The 25366-nt window shown below is 43.1% G+C and overlaps 1 protein-coding gene across 1 annotated transcript in view; it reads left to right on the top strand.

The window, feature by feature from the left end:
* Positions 1 to 25366, top strand: part of tsc2 (TSC complex subunit 2) — a 107313-nt gene that overhangs the window by 8285 nt on the left and 73662 nt on the right. Inside the window, exons 4-22 of the mRNA XM_063202638.1 lie at positions 450 to 560; positions 1368 to 1515; positions 2380 to 2497; positions 2653 to 2701; positions 2953 to 3078; positions 4035 to 4108; positions 4942 to 5068; positions 5739 to 5882; positions 6927 to 7064; positions 7587 to 7690; positions 8420 to 8501; positions 9487 to 9642; positions 12787 to 12900; positions 13514 to 13636; positions 14420 to 14526; positions 16042 to 16198; positions 16923 to 17045; positions 17365 to 17499; positions 20093 to 20282. Of these exons, the coding sequence (XP_063058708.1) occupies positions 450 to 560; positions 1368 to 1515; positions 2380 to 2497; positions 2653 to 2701; positions 2953 to 3078; positions 4035 to 4108; positions 4942 to 5068; positions 5739 to 5882; positions 6927 to 7064; positions 7587 to 7690; positions 8420 to 8501; positions 9487 to 9642; positions 12787 to 12900; positions 13514 to 13636; positions 14420 to 14526; positions 16042 to 16198; positions 16923 to 17045; positions 17365 to 17499; positions 20093 to 20282 (2326 nt within the window). The remainder of the gene's footprint in view (positions 1 to 449; positions 561 to 1367; positions 1516 to 2379; positions 2498 to 2652; positions 2702 to 2952; positions 3079 to 4034; positions 4109 to 4941; positions 5069 to 5738; positions 5883 to 6926; positions 7065 to 7586; positions 7691 to 8419; positions 8502 to 9486; positions 9643 to 12786; positions 12901 to 13513; positions 13637 to 14419; positions 14527 to 16041; positions 16199 to 16922; positions 17046 to 17364; positions 17500 to 20092; positions 20283 to 25366) is intronic.

Raw genomic sequence — 25366 nt, 5'->3', positions numbered from 1 at the left:
ATAACACTTAAATATTTCAAACAACTGTGTATTCGTGTGACAGACCCCTTGGCCATTACCTGGGTTCATTTTGTTTGTGAAAATTTAGTTGATTTTCAACAGAATTAATATTTTACTGCAGGGACATGTTTTTGCCAAACTTTCAAGAATCAGTGAGTACACATTGACTCCTATGAGACCAGTTAGCCGCCAGCTGGTCTCATAGGATTTTGTGATGTCCGGAATATTTACTCGTTTACTGTAAAGTTTGCGAAGTGCATTGATTTGTTTGCCTGTATAGTCCAGATGTTGGATGTATCCTATAGCCTATGTCCCTGGCCTGTGTGTGTGTGTTTGTGTGTTTGTGTGTGTGTGTGTGTGTGTGTGTGTGTGTGTGTGTGTGTGTGTGTGTGTGTGTGTGTGTGTGTGTGTGTGTGTGTGTGTGTGTGTGTGTGTGTGTGTGTCTGCAGAATGCGGTGGAGGCGGTGTGGAAGGCTGTGGAGGACATGCTCCAGACAGACTCTCCACCTGAGGCCCGACACGCAGTCCTGCAGCTGCTCAGAGCCATCATACACGGACAGGTGAGCGGTCACCACACACACACACACACACACACACACACACACACACACACACACACACACACACACACACACACACACACAGAAACACACATACACACACATAAACACACACACACACACACACACACACACACACACACACACACACACACACACACACACACACACACACACACACACACACACACACACACACACACACACACACACACACACATTACTTCTTTATTTGGATTGACAGATATACATTTAGCACGGCACAATCCAAATTTGGTTTAAAAGGAGTCCTATACAGCACTAGAATCTTCTGTTCATAATGTCCTAAAGTATAAAGGTGGCACCTGCGTTTCCATATGAAGAGGCTCCCAATGATGCAAGATATTGAGCAAAACACTTACACACACACACACACACACACACACACACACACACACACACACACACACACACACACACACACACACACACACACACACACACACACACACACACACACACACACACACACACACACTTATCATGCATAGTCAAGAGCATCATACAAGTCTATATACCCATAGCAGCCGCATGCCCCACAGGAAGACGGGTGAGATACAACACACAGTGTCTCTCATGCAGTATTACAGTGTAGTGTTTCCCAACCCTTTTTCCACTGCAGTAGAAGTTAGAAATGGAATATTTACTTCAAATACGTTTTGTGCTGTTAAGTTGTATACATCATGCTGCTGATTGTATTTTAAAGTTAGCTGTGGCGACCATTAATTTGTGTGCGTGCAAATGTGTGTTCTTCCGACTGACTGACAGGGGGAGAGCCTTGGCCCATTGAGGGCGTATTTCTTTAAGCTGATCTGGCTGTATCAGCCCTCCAATGAGGACCTACCCGAGCGCCTGGGCGTCTTCAAGGCCCTCACGGAGAACGGCAAAGACATCACATATCTGGAGGAAGACATTGGTGAGAATGGTCAACATGCAAAAACTTTATGCGTGTTAGGTGAAGTTTAGTTGACTATTAGTTGATTTCCCTCTTCTGGGTAACTGTGTTTTTACTGTTATTACACGGCTTGACCTATTATCCTCCTACCTGCAAAATTAGGCCTTAAGCTACGTGTGGTGTAATAACATGGCAGTATGTATGTGATTGTGAGATGCTACTGTTGTTTTGCCTGTAGTGTGGCCCCCAAGGAAAGGAAGTTAGCATTAGCTTACCCATGCAAAGCGGCTAGCCCAAAGCCATTGCTCTTTGTCGGTCAGCCCAAGCAACTGATAGTTTCAGTAGTTCGTTCAGAAGTATAGGAGAGGTCCAGTTCTTCACTTGCTGTCTTGGTCAAAGATTCAAAGTGAATTGCAAAAATTTGAGCGAAACTGTGCTCTTACCCTACTAATTGAATCTTCATACTTCACCTTACTGGTGTAATGCACAATTAATGAAGATTGGCCAACAGGCTGGTCCACTTCAGCCATGAAACTTCCCACACTAAAATGACTGATGTTTCAGTTTCATTGTCTAACTGTGTGTCAGTTTGAAACAAAGCCCTTTTAATCTATGTTGCTGTTGATGGTTAATATATTTTCCCCTCTGCGCTAGCCTAGTAAACTAGCGCCACCCACTGGCAGTCAATTGGCAGTCAGAGCGTTGGCCTATAGTCACAGGTACGGTTTGAAAGACAACGGGTTGTTCTCATCAACAATCTTCGGATGTATCATTCATCGGAGCCAGACTAAATTAAACATCCAGTCTCACATTAAGTCTGGTTTATCAGGCTACCTCTGCGCGGTTTGTGTTGGCGTGGATGGTTAATTGATTTGTTTCTCTCAGCGCGGTTTGTGCTGCTGTGGATGGACATGGGCCTGACAGCCGACTTCCTCCATGTCTTGGTCAACCTGGTGAAGTTCAACAGCTGCTACCTGGACCAGAATGTCTCCCTCATGGTCCAGTAAGGAACCACACCCAGACACGCGCACACACACACACACGCACACACGCGCACGCACACTCGTGCACACTCGCGCGCGCACACACAAAGACCTTTTTCAGTCCATAGGAAACATTTATTGATTAGAAATTAAATATACGTTTCTGTCTTTGTAGGAAAATCTGCCTTTTGTGTAATCGGACCACATCCTCCACGGATATCGAGGTAAATATAAGTGAAGAGATCAGATTGTGCTGCTGCTTGACCTGAAAATGGGCCATGCGATACTTAACGGCTCGCTTAACGGCCTTCCTTAGCTCTCATAGGTCATCTGAATCCTGTCTGTCTCTGTCTGTGTCTGTGTTTGTCTGTGTCTGTCTGTGTCTGTCTGTCTGTCTGTCTGTCTGTCTGTGTCTGTCTGTCTGTGTCTGTCTGTCTGTGTCTGTCTGTCTGTGTCTGTCTGTGTGTGTGTCTAGGTGGCGCTTCAGGTGTTGGATGCAGTGGTGTGCTACAACTGCCTGCCGTCTGACTCCCTCACCATCTTCATTATCACCCTCTGCCGAACTGTGAATGTCAAAGAGTTCTGTGAATCCTGTTGGAAGGTGAGAGGTGGTTTTTTTTTTTTTTGCATCATTTGGTTATCTGTGAGTGACCCATTTGTATTGAAGATGGAAAAACATGAAAGAAAACAATATTTTCACTATTCAAGTGCGGCATAGATGTAATCAGTATTAAATGCAACATACCCTGTAAATCAGAAAGTCCACGTTTGTAAATCTAATGACAAGCGTCGAACATGGTTGCGCGTCTGGTGTTCACCCAACTCAAAGGGGCGCATGACGCGTCACGCTGCACCCCACACTCTGTACTTGCTTGAGTGTCCTCTTTGTAAGTTGCTTTGTTTAAAAGCGTCTGCTAAATGTAATGTCATAATTTGCACTGTACCATTCTTTGTGACTGTATACTACTGTAGTATGTACGATGTGCGATTGAGGGAAACTAATCTGAAATAAATAAAAACGTGCTGGTAACACTTTATAATAATGGCTGCTTATAAAGACTTATTAAATTATTTACTAATGATCAACAAAACATTAACACATGTTTTTATTATTAACTCAATTTTATTCATGCTTTATGAAATATCAAGAGTTTAAAAAACCTTTTAACAGAGTATTTATATTCATTTTCAAACCATTTGTAAATGTTTGATGAATATGAAATATTAACATAACAGTTGCTAGTCATTTATAAAGATTTGTTAATGTTTTGTTCATCATTTGTTCATTATTTACTAAGTATAATAATGCCTGCTTATAAAGCATTAATAACAAAGTGTTACCAACGTGTGTCTTTAAGCACCTCATCTTCTGAGGTTAGATATACCGTAGATCAAATTTGTGGCTAGTAGAATAGCTGAATGGCTAGTGACTCGGGAAAACCACTAGCCACAGTGGCCGGCAAGCGAAAAAGTTAATGTCAAGCCCCGTTTACCAAGTGTAATAATGCCTGCTTATAAAGCATTAATAACAAAGTGTTACCAACATGTGTCTTTCAGCTGATGCGTAAGGTCCTGGGAACTCACCTGGGCCACAGTGCCATATACACCATGTGTCACATCATGGAGGAAAGGTGAGCTTCGATACAGATTCCTTTTCCTTTTCATTTCTATGTGAAGAGTTTGACTTTGAGACATACGGGTGCATACCAATGAATTAGAATATTGTTGTTAACGGAGCACCCCTGCCAATTTCAATATGCTGTTGTATTGCTCACGCTACCCTTGACTTGTCAGTACCCGGTGATGCTGCAGTTTTTGGCTCCGGCGTTTCCGAGATCGGAGCTATTCTAATGGGGGCAGATTTTGTTTACATTTGAAATTTTCCCAACATAGGCCTACTCCAAATATTTTTCCAAAAGGTATCGCTGTTTGCTAGTTGTCTGCTGATGTTGCATAACATTTGGAATGTTTTTGGGAATAGATAAATATGTTTTTTTGAAATGTACACAAACACCTGCCCCCATTACAATGACCAGGATCTCGGAAAAGGCTGAAGAAAAAATCTCAGGTACTGACAAGTCCAGGGTACTGTGAGCATTGACGAAATTGACTGGAGTTATCCTTTAAGTTGGTCTATTTTCATGTGTTGTGAACTGCAAAATGTTAGTCAAGAACTTGAGGCATAAACATCAAATTGACCTTCAGAAAAGATATAGACCCATGGGTTTAATAAGGGCCAAACAGTTATCAAAAAAGGCAAAATAATATATATCTCTATCTATCTATATATATATATATATATATATATATAATGTTTCACATTGTATAAAATGAATGAAAGAAAATATAAACAAGTTGACGTTCTCCATGTGATACTAACTCATTGAGATAAAGTGGTGTAATGTTTGACCTTTTAGGTGGTCCATGTTGTCGGCTTGTGCTGAAATATTCCTTTTTTGTCCAGGGCCTACACTGAGGATGCTGCTCTGCTTCGCGGCGCTGTCTTCTTCGTTGGTATGGCGTTGTGGGGAGCACACAGGCTCCCTGCACTCAAGAACACGCCCACACTAGTGCTGCCCTCTTTCTTCAAGGTGTGTTACTGCAACAGCACTTAGTTAGTTATTTCTAACAAAAACTGAACTGTAATCTTTTAGTTACATAAGCTTTTGTTTTTGTATTTTTCTTTTTTGTTATTACATTTACTGTAGTTGTAGTTATCGTTGTGCTTTCATGTCCATACATCAAATGACTAAAAAGAGAACTGAGCTTTATTTTGGTCCACCTTGTGCAGTATTGGTGTCAGTGTTGACACGCTCAGTAAATTACATTTGATCGTCGAATTGAATCTGTTTTGAAGGAAATGACCTAAACATAGAGTTCATAGCCACCACACTAACACAGAAAATCACCTCCACGCATCAACAAGCATCTGAACTAGGGCTGCACAATATATCAAAAATGCATCGAAATCGTGATATCAAGAGTGGCGATATGCATATCGCGAAAATGACTTCATTATCGCTAACAAGTAAAACATTTCTTTGCAGTCCAATTACTGGCTGAATATAAACAAATGCGCAAGAAGCACACCATGACCAAAGCCACACCCCCCACACAGACCGACAAATTAGTGACAAGAAAAACACTCGGCTATGTTTCTAAATATTGTTATCGAGGTATTGCATGCTGTTATCGAGAATCACATTTTTTTCTTATATCGTGCAGCCCTAATCTGAGCAATTTGCTCCTTCCTCTCCCCAGGCCATGGCCTGTGCCAATGAATTGGTCTCATACGAGATCGTGCTGTCCATCACGCGGCTGATCAAAAAGTACGGCAAGGAACTACAGGTGGTGACGTGGGACATTCTGCTGGGTATCATAGAGCGACTTCTCCAGCAGATACAAGTAGGATTTCATTACATATTTGCATTACATTATAAGTTGTATTACCTGCTGAAAAATCACTGCGTCTTTCCACTGGTAAGGGTGGGTTTTAATCCTGCAACTCTCTGATCTAGAGGCAACCACACAACACACAGCTGATATGCCCATGAACACGTTTCATTTGTGTTCATGGTAATGGAACACAAGCTTCTTTTTTATACATTACTACAACTGTACAATATATACTTTGGTGCAATATGCTTGGATATTTTATTTTTCAATATGAGTGTATCTCGACTAGATTTAATGTTATCAGTAGTTACCCCAGTCGTGGCCAATATACACACCTTTATGCCATTGACTTGAGGTTTGTCACCATGTCCTATTTGCATAATAATTCTGAGGTGTCCAATTTACCTCAGAGGCTCACTGCTTTTACTGACTGATTTACCTCATAATATTGCAGATTTTTAGATGCGTCCTAGCATATCTGTATATGGTATGTCTGTCTGTCTGTCTGTCTGTCTATCGGTTGGTCGGTCGGTCGGTTGGTCCGCCTGTAATGCATAATTGTAACTCCCTCCTGTGTCCACAAGGTGGCAGTGCATGGACGGACACATCTTTGTCCATCTGTCGGACGTGTTATCCTAATCAAATGATTGTTGTATGCATGTTTCGCTCATGTGTACAGTACATACATGTCTGATGTACCTCATCACCTCTCTGTCCTCAGACGATAGGCAGCCCCTCACTGGCTCACTGGTTTTACTGACTGATTCACCTCATAATATCACAGATTTTTATCCTAATAATCATATATTTCATCATGTTTGTTGTATGCATGTTTCCATAATTCTTTAGCCCATGTACACATGCATGTTGGATGAATCTAATAACTTCTTCTCTTCTAATAACTTCTTCTTTACTTGTGTTGGACAAAGCTGTCAGTGGTGCAACTGTACACTGCGCCTTACCCTGTTCCTGCTTATACTTTCTCATTGTAAGTCCCTTTAGTCAAAGGCGTCTGCTAAATGCAATGTAATGTAATAACCTCTCTGTCCTCAGACGATAGGCAGCCCCGAGTTGAAGTCCATTGTGTACGAGCTGCTCAGCACTGTGGAGGAGCTGTACGAGCAGAATGGTTACCATGGCTCCTGTGACAAGTTCTTCAGCCTGGTGGAGAAGTGTGCTGACAAGCGTCCGGTGAATCCTCTTTAGCTCTCTTCTACACCCTGCTTGCCTCAATTAGTAATAATTAGTAATTGGTAATTGATGTACAGCAATGAATACGCTCCTTAGATAATCCACTAAAAGCATAAAAAAGTGATTTAATCCATACAATAGTGGCATTAGCTGTGCTTGCATGCACCACCCTGACATGTGCCTCTACTGAAACCTCATTAACCCTTTGATGCTGGATGTTTCGTCGCACAACATTTGCCCTAAGCGCCTGGAGCTGCATGACGCAACATTTAGGCTCTTGACATTTGAGACCATTTTATTACAAATATTGGTATGTGAGAGCTGAATGAACACATTCTAATGCAAGATGAGGGTCTTAGGGTTTAAATGCAACTTATTTCATGTTTTTATGTGCATCAGAAGATATTAAGGTTTTTATAGGCTGAGGGCAACTTTCCCAAAAAGGGCTTAGGCATTCAGTAGGCGTTTTTTGCAGGTACTTTAGGCATCAATGGGTTAACCCAGGACTGTTTTGATTGACAGGATGCGTCAGTGCTGACCCTCATCTCCTACCGAGCCCAGTCCATTCAGCCTGCCAAAGACGGCTGGATTCAGAGTCTGCATCGGCTGATGGAGAAGTTCTTCAGGTGACACTCTCAAACTCCTATGATTGATTAGTCACAATTTCTGTGTGATATGATAATTATATAGGGAAGCCATGGCCTAGTGGTTAAGGAGATGATAATTTATATGCTAAAAAAATCAACTGTTCACTGGGGAATGTTGATCATGGAGGAGTGCTGCTTCACTTTTGTCTCTTTAGCAGGTGCTCTTTGGCTCAAGGAGATAAAATTTCTTAAATTATGGTCAGACTTAGCTCCAGTTGTGGCTGTCGATAAGGTCTACCAAAGATTCCAAGGCACACTGCTGGTAAAGTTAAAAAGCCTTTAATTAAACGGGCTGACGCGATGATAATTATATAGGGAAGCCATGGCCTAGTGGTTAAGGAGATGAACTTTAGATCAGAGTGGCTATGTTTACATGACGTTTTTAATTCGTTTTTAATCATTCAGAATTAAATAGTTCCGTCGAATTTATTTTGATCTTTCAAAGCCTAGTGGTTAAGGAGATTGCAGGTTGAAATCCCTTCCATTCCCTATCTCACTCCATGGCTGAGGTCCCCTTGTGTAAGGCACCTAACACCACACTGCTCCAGGGACTGTAACCAATAGCCTGTACTTAAAAATAATAACTCTAAGTTGCTTGTATAAAAAGCGTCAGCAAAATGTAATATAATTATAGGAATATAATGTGGAACTTTACTTAGTTGCTCTGATGTGAATGATCATGCTTTTCCCCTCTTTGATCTTCCACAGGAATGAGACTCGCAGTGTTATTCGGATTAAAGTCCTTCACATCCTCTCCTTTGTCCTGAGTACGAATCGCCAGCTATATGAGGTAGGATGGCCAACTGCTGTGTTTAATCACATATAGGCTTAACTTTTCATGAAACTGGGAGCAGAAATGGTGTGCATAGATTTTCTTGCTTTGTTTATAGAACACCTTTTGAATGGATGGGTGTGCACTGATACCATACAGTAAATGAATGGATGTGTTTTGTTTGTCCATTTGTATGAGAGGAGAGGCTCTGTTGAGGATAAAAAACATTCAAACGTACATGGTAGTAAAGGTAGTACATAGTAAAGCATAAACACCTCATAAGAGGATGTGCAGAGATGTTCAAATCTGGTTCAGAAGTAAAATCCCTGCCACAGCTTCCAACACTGTTGACTTCACCGAATGACTGCTTCACCAGGTTTACTGTAAGTAGTTGTTACGATCAACTGATTCAGATCTGGTTGGTTCAAAGTTGTGCAAGGTGTTTACTTTCTGACCCTGAGATTGACATTTAATGATGTGACTTTTTTTAAGGACTGCAAAATGGTAAATGGACTGCATTCATACAGCTTTCCCACTCCTTCGAGCACTCAAAGCGCTTTACATGTATGCCTCACATTCAGCCATACTTTTTAGGCTTTTTAGGCTTTATTTAGGACAGGACAGTGAGAGAGTATTGTAGGAAATGACTGGGAGAGGGAGAGAGTGGAAGGATCGGTAAAGGATCTCGGATGGGTCGGAATCAAAGCTGGGTCGCTGCCGTAATGGTATGGCGTCTTAGCTCGTTGAGCCACCGTGCTGTCACGTTTTCTTTTTTTTTTTGTAAGTATTTTTGGGGGGCTTTTGGGCCTTTATTATGACAGGACCGTGTGAGAGAAGACACTGTCACAGGAAATGAGCAGGAGAGAGATATGTGGTAGGGCTGGGAAATGACCCCGTCCGGATTCGAACCGGGGTCCCCATGGGCAATGTAAGCCCAAATGCAGGGTTCCTAGTGTGCTGTGCCACAGCGCCCCCTGTCACATGTTTTCTATCCCCCCTTTAGGAGGAGTTGATTGAGGTGGTGGTGATCCCGCAGCTGGGCCAGATAGCGGAGGACCGGGACCTGCTGGTCAGGAAACAGGCCACGCAGCTGCTGGTGGACCTGGCAGAGGGCTGCAGCACGCACCACTTCAACAGCCTGCTGGACATCATCGAGAGGGTGAGGGGAACACAACATATACCCTAGATACCAGATCTCATATGAACCGTATTGCAGGGTTTTCAGTTAGGATAAAGTAAAGCTGCAGCACGCACCACTTCAACAGCCTGCTCAACATCATCGAGAGGGTGAGAGGAACACAACGTCTACACCAGATCTTACTAACCCTATAGCAGACCTTACATAACCTTGAATCAGCCCGACACGCTCCACTTCAACAGCCTGCTCGACATCATCGAGAGGGTTAGGGGAACCGAACACAACTTCTACTTTAGACACCAGATTGTTATACGATCCTTATGGCAGATCTTGCATAGAGGTCGAGGGGAACAGAACTCATACTTTAAATACCAGATCTGGGGTGCGTTTCTCAAAAGCGTAGTTGTTTGCCAGTTAGCAACTTGGGTAGTTGTCCATGGCAAATTGCATTGCAAACAACAAAGTAGCTCACATACGTAGTTAGCAGCTATGGTTTCGAGAAATGCACCCCTGATATCAATGGTTCCCAAAACGGGACCTGCTGGTCAGGAAACAGGCCACGCAGCTGCTGGTGGACCTGGCAGAGGGCTGCAGCACGCACCACTTCAACAGCCTGCTGGACATCATCGAGAGGGTGAGGGGAACACAACATATACCCTAGATACCAGATCTCATATGAACCGTATTGCAGGGTTTTCAGTTAGGATAAAGTAAAGCTGCAGCACGCACCACTTCAACATCCTGCTCAACATCATCGAGAGGGTGAGGGGAACACAACGCAACTTCTACTTTAAAAAACAGATCTTATACGGACCTTATAGCACAGTGGTCCTCAACCTCTTTTGAAGAATCGCCCCTGTGGCCACATCACAAGCCTCCCAAAGGCCCCTTCAACTCATCAGAAGCCTGACAACGCCCCCTTTAGTATTAAAAAATGAAATGGACTAATACCCCCCAATAGAGCTCTTCAGCGTTGACGTCAACTTGTATGCGGCGTTTGGACTACCGGTTCCATGGCGATTTTTTACATTGCAAAACGCCATAGAGATTCAGGTTTGGCAAAAATATAAGTTGCACGGCAACAACGAACATTAGCGTGTCCCCGCATCCCTTTCTCATTAGTGGAACGGATCGTATCATCATGTTGGTGTATTCACATGTTAAATCATGACGATTATAATTCAATATTGCTAACCCCTTTCTGATCATTAAAACTTCCGAACTACATACTTTCCTTTGGTTGCCATGGGTACAACCTTCCGCACGTACATGCCGTTAGATACAGGCGCCGCTTCTGTAGTCGCCAAAAGCTTCCGGGTTTAGCATATGGACGCAACATCGTATTTATGTCGAAGTTTGACACAAAATGATCAACCATGTCATACCTACAGCCTATTTTTAACACCCTCGACAGTTTGCGGGGGTTCGCTAAGCGCGTGCTTGCACTCGGAGCTTATTTGAAATTTACCCCTATTCATTCCCAATGGAGGCCGGAAGCCGATAGGAACCAGGACGTCCTTAAATGCTAACATGAAAGACTACAATCTACTACATGCTTCCGCTTCCGCTGAAGAACTCTATGGCAACTAAGCACCACCCCCTCTCATCTGTATCCTTCTCAACGCCCCCCTAGAGCTCTCCAACGCCCCCTGGGGGGCTGTACCGCCCCCGTTGTGAAACACTATTATAGCAGGTCTTACATGGAGGGTGAGGGGAACACAACTTATACTTGAACATGAAACCAGATCTTACATAAATATAGTATATTAGGTTGTCTTTTCTCTTTCTTATGTACACCTAATACCATACATAACATAAACCTTGTACTAGATCTTATGTGAACCTCTATACGAGAGCCATTTTGCACTTGGTACCAGACTTAACGAACTTAACGTTTCTATCAAACCACATCTTCGTTTCAGGCCAGAGCTTATTAGAACTTAGTATTAGATCTGACATGACCTTACCAGACCTTGGACCTGGATCTCTAGACCATACAAACTTGCTATCAGACTTCACACAAACCCGTCGCTGAGATCTCACTATGAATAATACCTATAGTTACTAATTACCGTTTTCCTCCATTTTAACTTTTAATGCATGCACTTAATTAGAATTACAATGGGGTTTTCTGTGGAGGAGAGTCTGTGGGATTTTTTTTTTGCTTGAATAAGTTTTGTAAGACGTTATAAATAATATATATATCTTTGCTCAGTGCGTGACATTCATTAGTGCAGCAGGTGCAGTGATTGCCAAATACGTGGTGCAATTAACCTCCCATCTCAATACCCACTGCTCAATTTTCATCATGCCCAAATAACCAGGCAATCAATTTGGCCTGAGTGCTAACCCCACTACTTTGACCAATTATTAGTATATGGGTGTGTGAGAAGGACATTGAGAACCATCGCAGACAGTGAGTCAGAGAAAATAAATGATCTTCATAGTATTACCAAAGGTCTCTCACCATCCAAATCTATTTGCACAAGAAGCAGTGTTCATTTGCCCCGAGAACCCATGTAGAATCTTAAACGGGTTATCTTGCTCAAATCCGAATGACGTGCTCAGATCCCCAGAGGATGTTCTGTCCGCCTTATTACTTCTCCTAGAATAAAAACAACTAGTTACAGCATCATCCATGAGGGATACCAAGTTTTTTAATATTCTCCTTCTTGCACACCTTTGACGGCTAAGTAAAGGAAAAATCTCTCTGAAATAGGAGCAAGGCCTTTCAGTTAGGAGAAAGTAAATCATTTTTTATGCACCACCAATTATTGCATTGACATTTTTTTTTGTAATTTTTGCATATTCATCCCGTGCTCCAATCACTTTGCCACTGCATCCCTTTGATGAAGTAACTTTCAAATGAATTGCATATGTTGAAAGCCCACCTGGGGAAACGCCCATTGTCATTGTAGCACAGCACTCCACAGCACACAGTGCTCACAGCACACAATGAATTTGCACACAATGAACTTGTATTTTATGCCTCACCTGTGCAAGGGGGCAGCCCAAAACAGAGAGCAGAGCGACGGGGCGGTACCCTGCTCATTGCTCAGGGTACCTCAGGTTGTTGGGGGCGGTGGGGAGTAATTAACCTCTCCCTCATCCTCCTCCATGACTATGTTCTTATGTTTGTGTCTAATGTTGTCCCCTGTATGGCAGGTGGCCAGCCGCCCCCTGATCGCTGGCTCTATGGACGGGGAAAGGGACCTCACTGCTGAGTCACCAATGGAGGACGTGAAGACGGCCATCTTGGGACTGCTGGAAATCTTACAGGTACCCATACGCAAGAGAAATTCCACTTAAAACTGTCTTCAGGGTTTCATTTAAAACAAACGCTCAACCAGATACAGGGCAAAGCTCCTGACCGTCATAATAGAAAACGATGTGAAGTTGGTGGGTGTATGCAACCTGCAGGAGCTTTCCTTTGTTAAAACTTTGTCAGCGTACCATTGGGCCTAAATCCAAACAAGAGTATTCCCATGGGGCCACATGTGCAAACACTGTGGACACACTGTGTAGTTCTAGCCTCTTCTTTCCTCTGAAAAGGAAATGAATTAAGTGTTCCGTTGTCTCAGGGAAGCCTTACATTGCACGAGTGATGGCTGTAGTGAACAAAATACAGACTCTTTGAAATTATGTTGTCCTCCAAACGCATGACAAATGAAAGCAATATTTATGTCCTTGTATCGACTACTTAGGTACTATTCTGGAAGAATACCGTATCAGTGTGTGTTTTCATTGAATACACTCCGATTTGAGTGTGTAGTACTGCCAGCAAAAACATGTGCGTGTGTTCACTATACAAATGGTACATTGAAATCTGGATTCTGTAGTGTGTACTGCATCCTATAGTGTGTGGCATGTGTCGTTTGTCCTCTTTCTACAGAGTAAGATGTACAGCGTGCCAGCCAGCCATGCCAGCCGGGTGTATGAGATGCTGATCAGCCACCTGCAGCTGCACTACAAGCACAAGTACACCTCCCCCATCGCCAGCAGCATCCGGCTACAGGTAGCGTAAATGCAGATCACTCTTAGCTGCATAATACAACTCAATATCACTCATAGCACAAGTACACCTCCGCCATCACCATCACCATCACCATCCGACTGCAGGTAGCCAACCGCTTGCACAAATACAGCTTACTCGTACCTGCATAAAGCGACTCTTTTCATAGCCGACTCCGAGTACAGGTAGCCAAACGCTAGCGCAAATACAGCTTACTCGTACCTGCATAATGCGACTCTTTTCATATCTGCATCCGAGCACAGGTTGCGGAAATACAGCTCACTCAATAATAAACTGCTAGTGGAAATGTTACTCGTTCATGCCTTCACTAATACATCCATACTGCATCCGACTGCAGGTAGCGGAACGCTAGTGCAAATGCAACTCACTCATACCTGCATAATCCCTTTCATATCTGCATTCGACTACGAGTGACTAGCTGCTAGTAGAAATACAGCTCAATTATACCTGCGGAGATTTATCGTGACGGCCCTAATTGAGCTCTCTGTCTGTCTCTGTCTGTCTCTGTCTCTCTGTCTGTCTGTCTGTCTGTCTGTCTGTCTGTCTGTCTGTCTGTCTGTCTGTCTGTCTCTCTCTCTCGCTCCCTCTCTCTGTCTCTGTCGTTCTCTCTGTTTTTGTCCTCTCTCTGTCTCTCTCTCTCTCTCTCTCTCTCTCTCTCTCTCTCTCTCTCTGTCTCATTTTCTATCTGTTTACGTTTCTTTCTCTTTTTACTGCTTGTTCTCTTCCTTTAACACTTTCTTTCCTCTCTTTGTCTCTGTCTGTCAGGTGTTTGACTTCTTACTGCTGATGCGAGCTGACTCCCTTCACCGTCTTGGCGTCCCCAACAAAGATGGAGTCATGCGCTTTAGTCCCTATTGCCACTGTGATATGGGGTATGTATATCTTCATGAAACTGAAACACCTGTCAGTGTCACCTAGTGTGGGAAGTTTCATGGCTTAAGTGGACCAGCCTGTTAGCCAATCTTCATTAATTGCACCAGTAAGGTGAAGTGTGAAGGTTCAATTAGCAGGGTAAGAGCACAGTTTTGTTCAACATTTTGCAATGCACACAACTTTATGGGTGACACTCAAGGAATTTCTCCTTTTCGCACAGAGAATTTCTCCTTTTTTGAACTCCGATATGAGGCAGCAAGTCCTTGTGATGCACCAAGAGCCCCGGTATACGAGGTCATGTCTGCACACCACCAAGAAGGATGAACCACAAATCAACAGGATTAACTTTGGATGCAAGAGGAAGCTGTCTGAATTCTCTGAAAGGGATGTTTGGATGCTAACCAGACTGTATTGAAAAAAAACAACAACATAAAAGCACAGCTGTCCAAATCACGGTAGAATTAAATGTGCACCTCAACTCTCCTGTTTCCACCAGAATGGTCCATGGGGAGCTCCACAGGGTCAATATACACGGCCAGGGCTGGTACTATGACATAAAAGAATAGCCTATATTCTGCACTTCTTCACTTCTACACAGTTTCTATTTGTTTGATTTATTTCCATGAAGAAAGCTGTGTACTAATCTTCTTGCTTTAGTACCTCATCTTCTTTGATTAGATGAACAACGTCATGATAAGGGAAAAAAATAAACCATATCAAATTTGTGGCTAGTAGAATAGCTCAATGGCTAGTGACTTGGGTAAACCACTAGCCACAGTGGCCAGCAAGTGAAAAAGTTAATGTCAAGCCCTGTACACGGACGGTCGCCCAGACATCCCTTTCAGACAGCTTCCTCTTGCGTCCACAGTTACTCCTGGTGGCTCCATAAACCACCATCTTTTACTGTTTTCAGGCCGACCAGAACAGAGCTGGTGCCCGCACTAGTTACGTTCGGCACTAAAATGCTAACCTGCAAACCGCCCGTGTTCATACAGGGCTCTGAACTTTTTCCGCACGTGACTGTGCTACCCGGATGAACCTGCTGATGGGCACGTTGTCGTCACGGTTCGCGGAGAGAAACCAAGTGTTTTGCGGTTCGCATCGCGAACCAACTTCCCGTTTTGCGAACCCTAAAACCTGTTGCGGTTTGATTAGGTGCCGGAATGGGCACCGGCACGGTTATCAGTCGGCCTGAATGTGTCCTTTGTGTAAAAATGGAACATGGAGGTCAATGGGATTAGCCTAACTCTTATCCTCATGGCTCTGAACATGTCTGCTTGCAGCCGTGGCCGAGTTGTTCTATCAATCTAGGAGTTGCAGGTTCGAATCCCACCTGACCTCTCCCTACATCTTCATCCATGAAGTGCCCTTGAGCAAGGCACCTAACCCCACATCGCTCCAGGGACTGTAACCAATACCCTGAAAAATAATAACTGTAAGTTGCTTTTGATTAATGAAAGTGTCAGCTAAGTGCAATGTCATGTAATGTAATGTCTGCTGCTGTGTGTCTCCAGGGAGCCAGAGAAGCGTGTGAGTGAGAAGAAGCCGGCGGGCTCAGTGTCTCCCCCTGCTGGAAGTCCCGCTCCCCCGGTGGTGCCACCCTCCTCCATCCGCACCGCCTACCTGCCCTACAACCTAGCCTTCACCGTAGTCCTGCAGTGCCTCAAGATGGTACTATTATACACGCCTGGATATGGACACTCACTCATTCACTCACTCAGTCACTCACTCACACACACACATGCATTGTGTGCTTCTTGAAGTCGGTGGGTGCTGTTCTGGTCGCAGTTCACGTACCGATTGACAAAGAACCAAGTTCCGAACTTGGACTAGCAACAGCGCTGTAAATAAATAACCATATCCCATATTCCATTCAGTCCATTGTAGCATCAGCAACCATAGGATAGGGCACGGCTTTAGTGTGATCACAGTCTAAGGATAAAATAAAGCATTGCTTTGCTGGCCTCTAACAAGGTAATGAAATTGAGATTATGTTGGTTTAGGAATAGAGTTTGTTTCCCCCACGAATTGCCTCTCGTCAGGTTTTCAGATCTTGTTTGTGAAAGCTGTGCTTCACAAGTACCTTTTCCAGGTATGCATAAGGACATGCATATTATAAGCACACACTTTGACTCAAGGATATTGTATTATATTGTATTGTATATTGCACACTCTTATTGTCTTAAACTCCGCCAAGGAGGTTATGCGATTGTCCGAGATTGTTGTGTGTTGGTTAGAGTCACTTCGCTGCCTTGTGCGCCCGTGCGCATCCAAGTTTGTTGGTCTTTGTGGTGCGTGCCTGTTTCTGTCCACCAGAGGACGGAGTTGCGCTCTCTGAGCACTTTTCTAGTTTTGTTGTTAATACGATTGGTGATGTGGTGTGGTGTGTCAACAGGATGCCGATTGGAAGGTGCTGAAGCTGGTCCTGGACAAGTTGCCGTGGACGCTGCAGTACAAGGTCCTCCTCCTGACCTCGCCCTGTAGCATCGACCAGCTCTGCTCCATACTCTGCTCCATGGTAATGTATATGGAATAAAAAACACACACATGAACCACTTCAACATACAAAAATTGCTCCTACGACATGCAAACATCACTCGTACTCTGCTCAATTGTAACTCATACACACACAGATGAGAACATATCATGCCTGCACACAAGCATCACTCCCAAAATCAAACGTGTGTAAACATCTCCCTTACACACAAACGACACTGTGGACACAAGCAACCGTCCTGCATACAAAGCCTTATGCAGAGATTCAGACAATGGTCTTCCCACTGTGGCTATGGGCTTTCTCACTAGTACACTGTGTTCCTGTATGTATTTCATGTTAGGTGACTGATCGTATGATTGGCGAGCGTCTGAAGAGGGCTCCGGATGGGTTTGCTCGTACGGACGTGCAGCTGGCCGTGGTGCCTGTGCTGACCGCCCTCACCTCCTACCACAGCTACCTGGAACAGCCACGACAGGTGGGTAGAGCTCAAGCACAAGCACAAGCACAAGCACAGCACAAGATATGAAGTGCATGAAACACTAGCCAGGCCGTGCCCTCCTAGTGACGCAACACTGTCAGTGTTGCTATTAGTCAGGTCAAGTATTTTATGAGCTTCCGAAAAAAGGGGAACTCCTCCTGCTTTCTCGGGAAGCAAACAACCATTGGCAAACCAAGGGAGGAGGGTCAACCATGCTTTTTCGGAAATTTTAATTGTTATGCTCTTGGTCAGACCAAGTCTCGAAGATATTTGAAAGTCTATGATAATCAGGCTATGAAACACATCCATACACACAATTAGTGCTGGGCGATATGGAAAAAATCAAACATTACGATACGGATTACTGCATAGCACAATAACAGTATACATCACGATGTACCAAAATTGTGTGTATTTTTATTTCCCTCCACCAGAGAGAGCTGGTGCAGTGTCTGGAAATCAGGATGAGGAGTTTTATCGGTTATTGGGCCAGAGGTCGGCCCTGAATATTTGTGAGCATTTCAAGTGGGGCCCCCCCAAGATGGAATTGGATGGGAATCCCTGGTCTATGGGCAATCAAAAGTTTTTCGAGCAAAGATGACACACGGGACATACATAGGCTAAGACTGAAAACAGAATCCTTTTTTTTCTCTCTCTCTCAGTATTTTTTGGGTAGGAGAGAGAGGAAGTGAGTTGGGAGAGAGATGGGGAAGGGCTGGCATAGGACCCGGGCTGGAAATCGAACCCAGGTCGGCCGCATAGTAGACGAGTACCCTACCGTTAGTGCCACAGTAGGGCCTGAAAACAGACTGCTTTGTAGTTCTATATACAGTGCCCTCCATAATTATTGGCACCCCTGGTTGAGATGTGTTTTTTAGCTTCCAATTATTTTATTTTTTTTCTAAATAATATGGGACCTTAATGGAAAAAAAGAGAAAAATCCAACCTTCAATACAAGTGCATTTATTCAGTGGGGAAAAAATCCCACATAAAGAAATAATTATTTGACATCAAATAATGTGTGTCACAATTATTAGCACCCCTGGTGTTAATATTTTGTACAACCCCCTTTTGCCAACAAAACAGCACCTAATCTTCTCCTATAATGTTTCACAAGATGGGAAAAGACAGAAAGAGGGATCTTCAGCCATTCCTCTTTGCAGAATCTCTCTAAATCATCCAGAGACCTGGGTCCTCTCCTCTGTACTCTCCTCTTCAGCTCACCCCACAGGTTCTCAATGGGGTTGAGGTCAGGGGACTGAGATGGCCATGGGAGGAGCTTGATTTTGTGTCTGGTGAACCATTTCTGTGTAGATTTGGCCATATGTTTAGGGTCATTGTCTTGCTGAAAGACCCAGTGACGACCCAGCTTCAGCTTTCGGGCAGAGGGCAACAGATTTTGATTTAAAATGTCCTGGTATTTCAAAGCATTCATGATGCCATGCACCCTAACAAGGTTCCCAGGGCCTTTGGAAGCGAAACAGCCCCACAGCATCACTGACCCACCCCCATACTTCACAGTGGGTATGAGGTGCTTTTCAGCATGCGCATCTTTCGTGGTACGCCAGACCCACTTAGAGTGTTTGTTGCCAAAAAGCTCAATCTTGGTCTCATCTGACCAAAGCACACGGTCCCAGTTGAAGCCCCAATACCGCTTGGCGAACTCCAGACGCTTGCGTTTATGATTGTGAGTGAGGAAAGGTTTTCTCCGTGCATGCCTCCCAAACAGCTTGTTGGCGTGTAGACAGCGCCTGATGGTTGATTTGGAGACTTTGTGACCCCAGGATGCTACCATTTGTTGTAATTCTGTAACAGTGAGCTTTGGAGATCTTTTGATTTCTCTTACCATCCTCCTCACTGTGCGTGGTGGCAAAATAAACTTGGGTCCTCGTCCAGGCTTGTTTACCACTGTTCCAGTTGTTTTGAACTTCTTAATTATTCCTCTCACAGTGGATATGGGCAGCTGCAGTTGAGTGGCAATCTTCTTGTAGCCTCTGCCTGACCTGTGAAGGTCGACGCACATCTGCCTCACTTGTATGCTGTGTTCCTTTGTCTTTCCCATGTTTAAGAGTGGATAAGAGAAATGGCCTCGGTGTCACGTCATATTTATACCCCAGGGAAACAGGAAGTGATGAATTACTAATTAAATGTTCCTACATACTCTGGTAAACTTTGTAAACTACTGTAGAAATGACAGAAATGCTTAAATTATATTTATTTCCTGGGAATTGTTAAGGGTGCCAATAATTGTGGAACAGGTGATTTAATGAAAAATAATTATTTTTTAGTCAGGGATTTTTTTATTTTCTTACAATTCATTTGAGTTGAAGGCTACATTTTCCTACAATTTTCAGTGTGACAGTATTCTTCTGCAATAAACACTGAATTTATTTTAAGGCTTTTAACACATCTCAACCAGGGGTGCCAATAATTATGGAGGGCACTGTAGTTCCTACTGAACACCAGCCGGTCATCCAGAACTCATAGAACCGTAGTTATATACATAACCTTCGTTTTCTGCTTGTTCTAATCTAATATGTCTACCCTCTATGCCTCCCCCCCGTCTCTTTATTTCCCTCCACTCCACCAGAGGGAGCTGGTGCAGTGTCTGGAGACGGGCCTGATCTGCCGCTGTGCCAAGCAGTGTGTGGTGGCGCTGACCATGTGCACGGTGGAGATGCCCGACATCATGATCAAGCTCCTGCCTGCCCTCATCGTCAAGCTCACCCACATCTCCGCCACCGTCGCCATGGCATCGCCCATGCTGGAGTTCCTCTCTAGTGAGTAGAGTGGCTTTCCTGTCCTCAGCCCTCTTCTTATTCTTTTTTTTTTTACCTCCGCCAAGGAGGTTATGTGATCGTCTGACTTTATTAGTAATGTGATTGAGTAGCTTTCCAAACTTCCTGTCTTCAGCCCTCCTCTTATTTTCTTCTTATTATTATTTTTATGTGATCATCATCCATCCAAGTTGTGTGTACATTAGTTTATTAGTACGTTCGCAGTGCGTGTGTTTTTCGGTCCACCAGAGGGCGGAGGTGCATTCTCTGAATGATTATCTAGTTTTTCTTCTTTTCTGGGCTTGTGCCTTTATGAAAGGGGCTCTATGTAGGATTAAAACTTTAATTAATCACTGTCCCGAGTCAGCCCATGCTTATTTGAGTCACAAGTAAGTGAATGATGACTCTCGCGACCACTTTCACGGTCCGCTGTCAGAAAACCCCAAATATAACTTTTGTGAGAGCGGTCCGCTACGAGTGTCGTGGGAAACACTTCTCATACGAAAAATCACTTTACATACCGTATTCAGATTTGTATCAACTGCTGGCATTCCGTGATGAAAAACATTCTCACGGCGAGTTTATTGAAACAGCATTTTTTCATGACTGTGTAGATTTTGAGACAGGCATGCCACGGGCACTGCACAAACTAAATCATCCTACATTCTGCCCCTTTAAGATAGGATAGTGAAGGTGTGACAAAAATAGTGGCGAGAGAGAGAGCTGGGGTAAGGTTGGTGAGGTGTAATTGTATGGTTAAGGCGGTTCGGGCCGGACTTGAACCTGGGTCCCCCATGTACAGGTATAGACCAGGAGCCCAGGGGGGTCAGCCTAGTTGGGAAGGTTACCAATTTTTATGGGTACTATGATGTCTGGTATGGTCCCCAGATAGAGGATCAGCACGTCTGCCGGGTTCCCTCTGGTGGGTGTGGCCAGGGGGGCTGTAAAACTGGCACCCCAAAAATGGGCTAGATCAGTTGGTGAGGTTACCACTTGGAACCTGTTGTAAATTGTTCATCATAGTCCCCTGATAGACAAATGACCACTGCCAGACATTTTTAGTGGTGGGTTACCCCCGGCAGACGCCCCCGTATGATGACACCCCCAAAAATGGGCTAGATCAGTTGGTGAGGTTACCACTTGGAACCTGTTGTAAATTGTTTGAGATGGTCCCCTGATTGAGGAATGGCCACTGCCAGATGTTTTTGATGGTGGGCGGGGCTTGCCAGACATCATTAATTGGGGGGTAAAAAATGGGCTAGATCAGCTGGTGAGGTTACCTCTTGAAACCTATCATGAATTGTTCATCATATTCCCCTGATAGAGAAATGACCACTGGCAGACATTTTCAGTGGTGGGGGACCCCCGCCAGACGCCCCAATATGATGACACCCCCCAATATAGGCAAGGTCATTCACATAAGGTTTGAACCAGGCATGGTACAAAAGACAAACGACACATCACCTTTTTTTTAGATAATTCCAACGTGGGGAATTGATTGGAAGGCTCAACATGTTCATAGAAACTTGTTGTGGGTACTTTTTAGGACAAAAATGACTTTAATTTAACAAATATTACAAATCTGGACAGGAACCAGTTTGTAGGCTTTCAAAATCAATGCAAAGATGACATGTTTCTCACTTAACAGTGCATTGTGTAGAATGGTGGCCAGAATATTTCATTAATATTTACAAAATAATAAACCAATATGTATCATTATGAACAAAGTACAGTACGTTTTGCTGCACAAATGTCTCTTTCAAAATGGCAGACAATGGAGAACAATGGAAAGTGCAATTTTCCTAGTCATAATAAATTCTTAGAATTTGATGTTGGTAAGTATTCATAAAAAAGGTAATATTTTGAATGGGCGGTATGAATTCTGGGAAATAAACAACTAAAAATATTACCCTGGTGCATCTTTAAGTAATGCATGGAGAAATTACGCTGACATTGAAGGCCTGTGAATTGTACTAAGAAACAGCAATGTGAAATTCCCACTTTGCAGCAGTTCTGAAGATTTAGAATCAAAATATTCGGCATACACAGGACTGACATTAACAGACAGACATTGAAGTGGAAGACAGGGCTTGTAACAGTATATAAGTATTGAGAAATAATTAAGTGAACAAATAAAAAACAACTGAACATTTGACACTGACAAAGAAATCCTTCCTATCCTGTTAAATTACTACCAACCATAATGCATCATGAAATGCTTTGAAGGGCATGTCAGACATCCAATAATAAAGTCATTCACCCTCCCAGGACCTCTTCTTGTTCATATAGCAAACAGTGCAAAGGCATCAAGAAAGTTGTTTTAGTGGGGGTCATCTGTGTTCTTAGGCCAATCCCATTTATACACTGCTGTTGTATTCCGCTGCTAGATTGCAAACTCTCCTATGGCCTCATCCATGTCCCTTGGTGTACTGGCATGTCTCCTAGCATCTCTCCATGCTGTGGACTGTGGTAGGGGTCACAGCAAACCTACTTGCACAGAGCACATTATGAGACAACTTGAATGAGTGGCACTAGCTGAGCACAATGTTCATGATGGATGGGAGGAGAAATACTTGCAAGGATTGGGATTGACCCTAGAACACAGATGACCCCCACTAAAACAACTTTCTTGATGCCTTTTTTTACATGTTTGCACATATAGACACACACCTATAGCCTACCTATGGAATTGGGGTGCACAGTAACTGCATCTATACCTGCAGTATTCACAAGGACTGTCTGGGCCCTGTAACATACAACACACCATTATTATGCCCCCACATGAACATGCTCTATGTGGTTAAGAACAGAACCAAATCTTAACCTTGAAGGACAAGACACATCTTTTAAAAGTTACCCAACCTGTGGGGTTTTGTTAAAGTACACCAGGATAAGACTTTAACAAACTTAATATTAAACAAAGTCCAAATCATAATGCCTAAATAAAAAACCCTGACTGGTGCGGCAGCAGCCACAGGTCAAAATAGAACACCTATGAAGAACCGTCAGATCCTTCAGCTTTTAAAGGCAGCTTGATTGCAGAGTCAGGTGCCATCAATTAAGCCACTCCTTAACACCTAATCGAGGTCAATTTGATAAGCTGGAGAACAAGGCAAAACAGGACATGCATGCAGTCTTCTTAACACCATACATGTCTTCTTGTTGCTGCTGCCCCCAAGGAAAAGACTGTGCACGCACTTGCACACACACAAAGATACATGGAACTGCACTATACGCATAAATGGCGTGACTTTTGTCATGTGCATTACACCCCTTTTTGGTTGAAAACATTGGGGGGAAAGCCAATGCAAGTCAATTGACCTGTAGACTAGCGTTGTTTATGCTCAACATGCCGAAAATGTGTTGTGTTGCCGGCTATTCAAATAATAGAGCCAAATAGCCGTGGCTGAAGCATGGACTGTGTTCATTTAGGCTAGGCGATGTAGCATGTAAGTTAATGAGACATTCGATTTGTTTTCCCCCAAAAGGGGGCTTAACACACATTCACGAGCAAAGTACCCAGATGGCAGTTCATACGTATGTGACTGCAATACTCACAACAACTGCCTGGGCACCTGCAATATGCAACACACCCTGCTGCTTCCAAATATTCCGACTTGATAACTGGAACAACAAGTATTTCTTAGTACTTGTATACTGTTACTGGTCCTGTCTTGCGCTTTAATGTCTGTCTGTTAATGTTGGTCCTCCTTTAGGCCTATATGCCGTTTGCCAGGGTTTATAAAGGTGGTAAAGTGTCTTATTTTTCATGTTAGGCGTTGTCTTGCTTTAAGACAAGTTAAAAGAGGGAGTATATCGCTAAGCTAGTGAAAGTCAATGGATCACAGTAGCATTTGTGATCCATTGAGTCTCACCAGCTTAGATACTTACTCGCTCCTTAAAACAAGACAACGCCTAACGTGAAAAATAAGGCACTTGACCACCTTTATAAACCCAGGCCAACCATTTTAACCGTATTCAGCCCCAAAATAGTGGCATACCCCTTTAACTATTTTGCTTCTAAATCTTCAGAACTGCTGGAAAGTGGGAATTTCAAATTGCTTTTAACATACAGTGGTGCAGTAGTGCATAGTTCTGCAATTTATTGGTATAATTCACAGGCCTTCAATGTCAGCGTAATTGGTCCCTGAATTGCTTATAGGTGTATTGTGTAATATACTTAGCTGTTTATTTCCCAGAATTCATACTGCCCATTCACAAATATTAGGCTACCTATTTACCACCACCATCAAATTCCATATTATTATTCAAGTATTCATTATGATTGGGGAAATTACACTTTTCATACACGTAAAGGGGAATCTCCTCAACATCTTTAGCTGCAAAACCTACTGTACTTTGGTCATAATAGTAAATATTACTTTATTATTTTGTAAATATTAATTCAATATTCTAGCCACCAGTGTTAATTTCGTCAACCATGACTATGACTAAAATATTTCGTCAAAGCCCTTTTTTGATTTTCGTCATTTAGACTAAGACTAGGACTAAATTGGGAAAGCAATGACTAAAATATGACTAAAACTAAAATTGATTTTCGTCATTGTGACTAAGACTAAGACTAAATTAAAAAAAACTGACTAAATCAACACTGGTGTTAAATACAATAGAGAAAAAGAGAAGCAGTGTGTGAAGAAGTTTCACTCTGCACAGTGTGATACATGTTAAAAGAGAAGCAGTGCGCGGAGAAGGTTTATTCTGTCCAGTCAATGATACTGTATATGTTAAAAAGAGAAGCTGTGTGGAGAAGTTCTATTATGTACAGTGTTGACTAAAATGACTAAAATGACTAAAAATTGACTAAGACTAAAATTGATTTTCGTCATTTAGACAAAGACTAAGACTAAATTGGGAAGGCAATGACTAAAATATGACTAAGACTAAAATTGATTTTCGTCATTGTGACTAAGACTACGACTAAATCAAAAAAAGCTGACAAAATTAACACTGCTAGCCACCATCCTACAAAATGCACTTTTAAGTCAGAAACATGTCATCTTTGCATTGATTTTGAAAGCCTACACACTGGTTCCTGCCCGGATTTGTAATATTTGTTAAAGAAAAGT

Source organism: Engraulis encrasicolus, chromosome 1, assembly GCF_034702125.1.
Source record: "Engraulis encrasicolus isolate BLACKSEA-1 chromosome 1, IST_EnEncr_1.0, whole genome shotgun sequence".
Lineage (NCBI taxonomy): Eukaryota > Metazoa > Chordata > Actinopteri > Clupeiformes > Engraulidae > Engraulis > Engraulis encrasicolus.
This window is presented reverse-complemented; position numbering and strand designations above follow the sequence as displayed.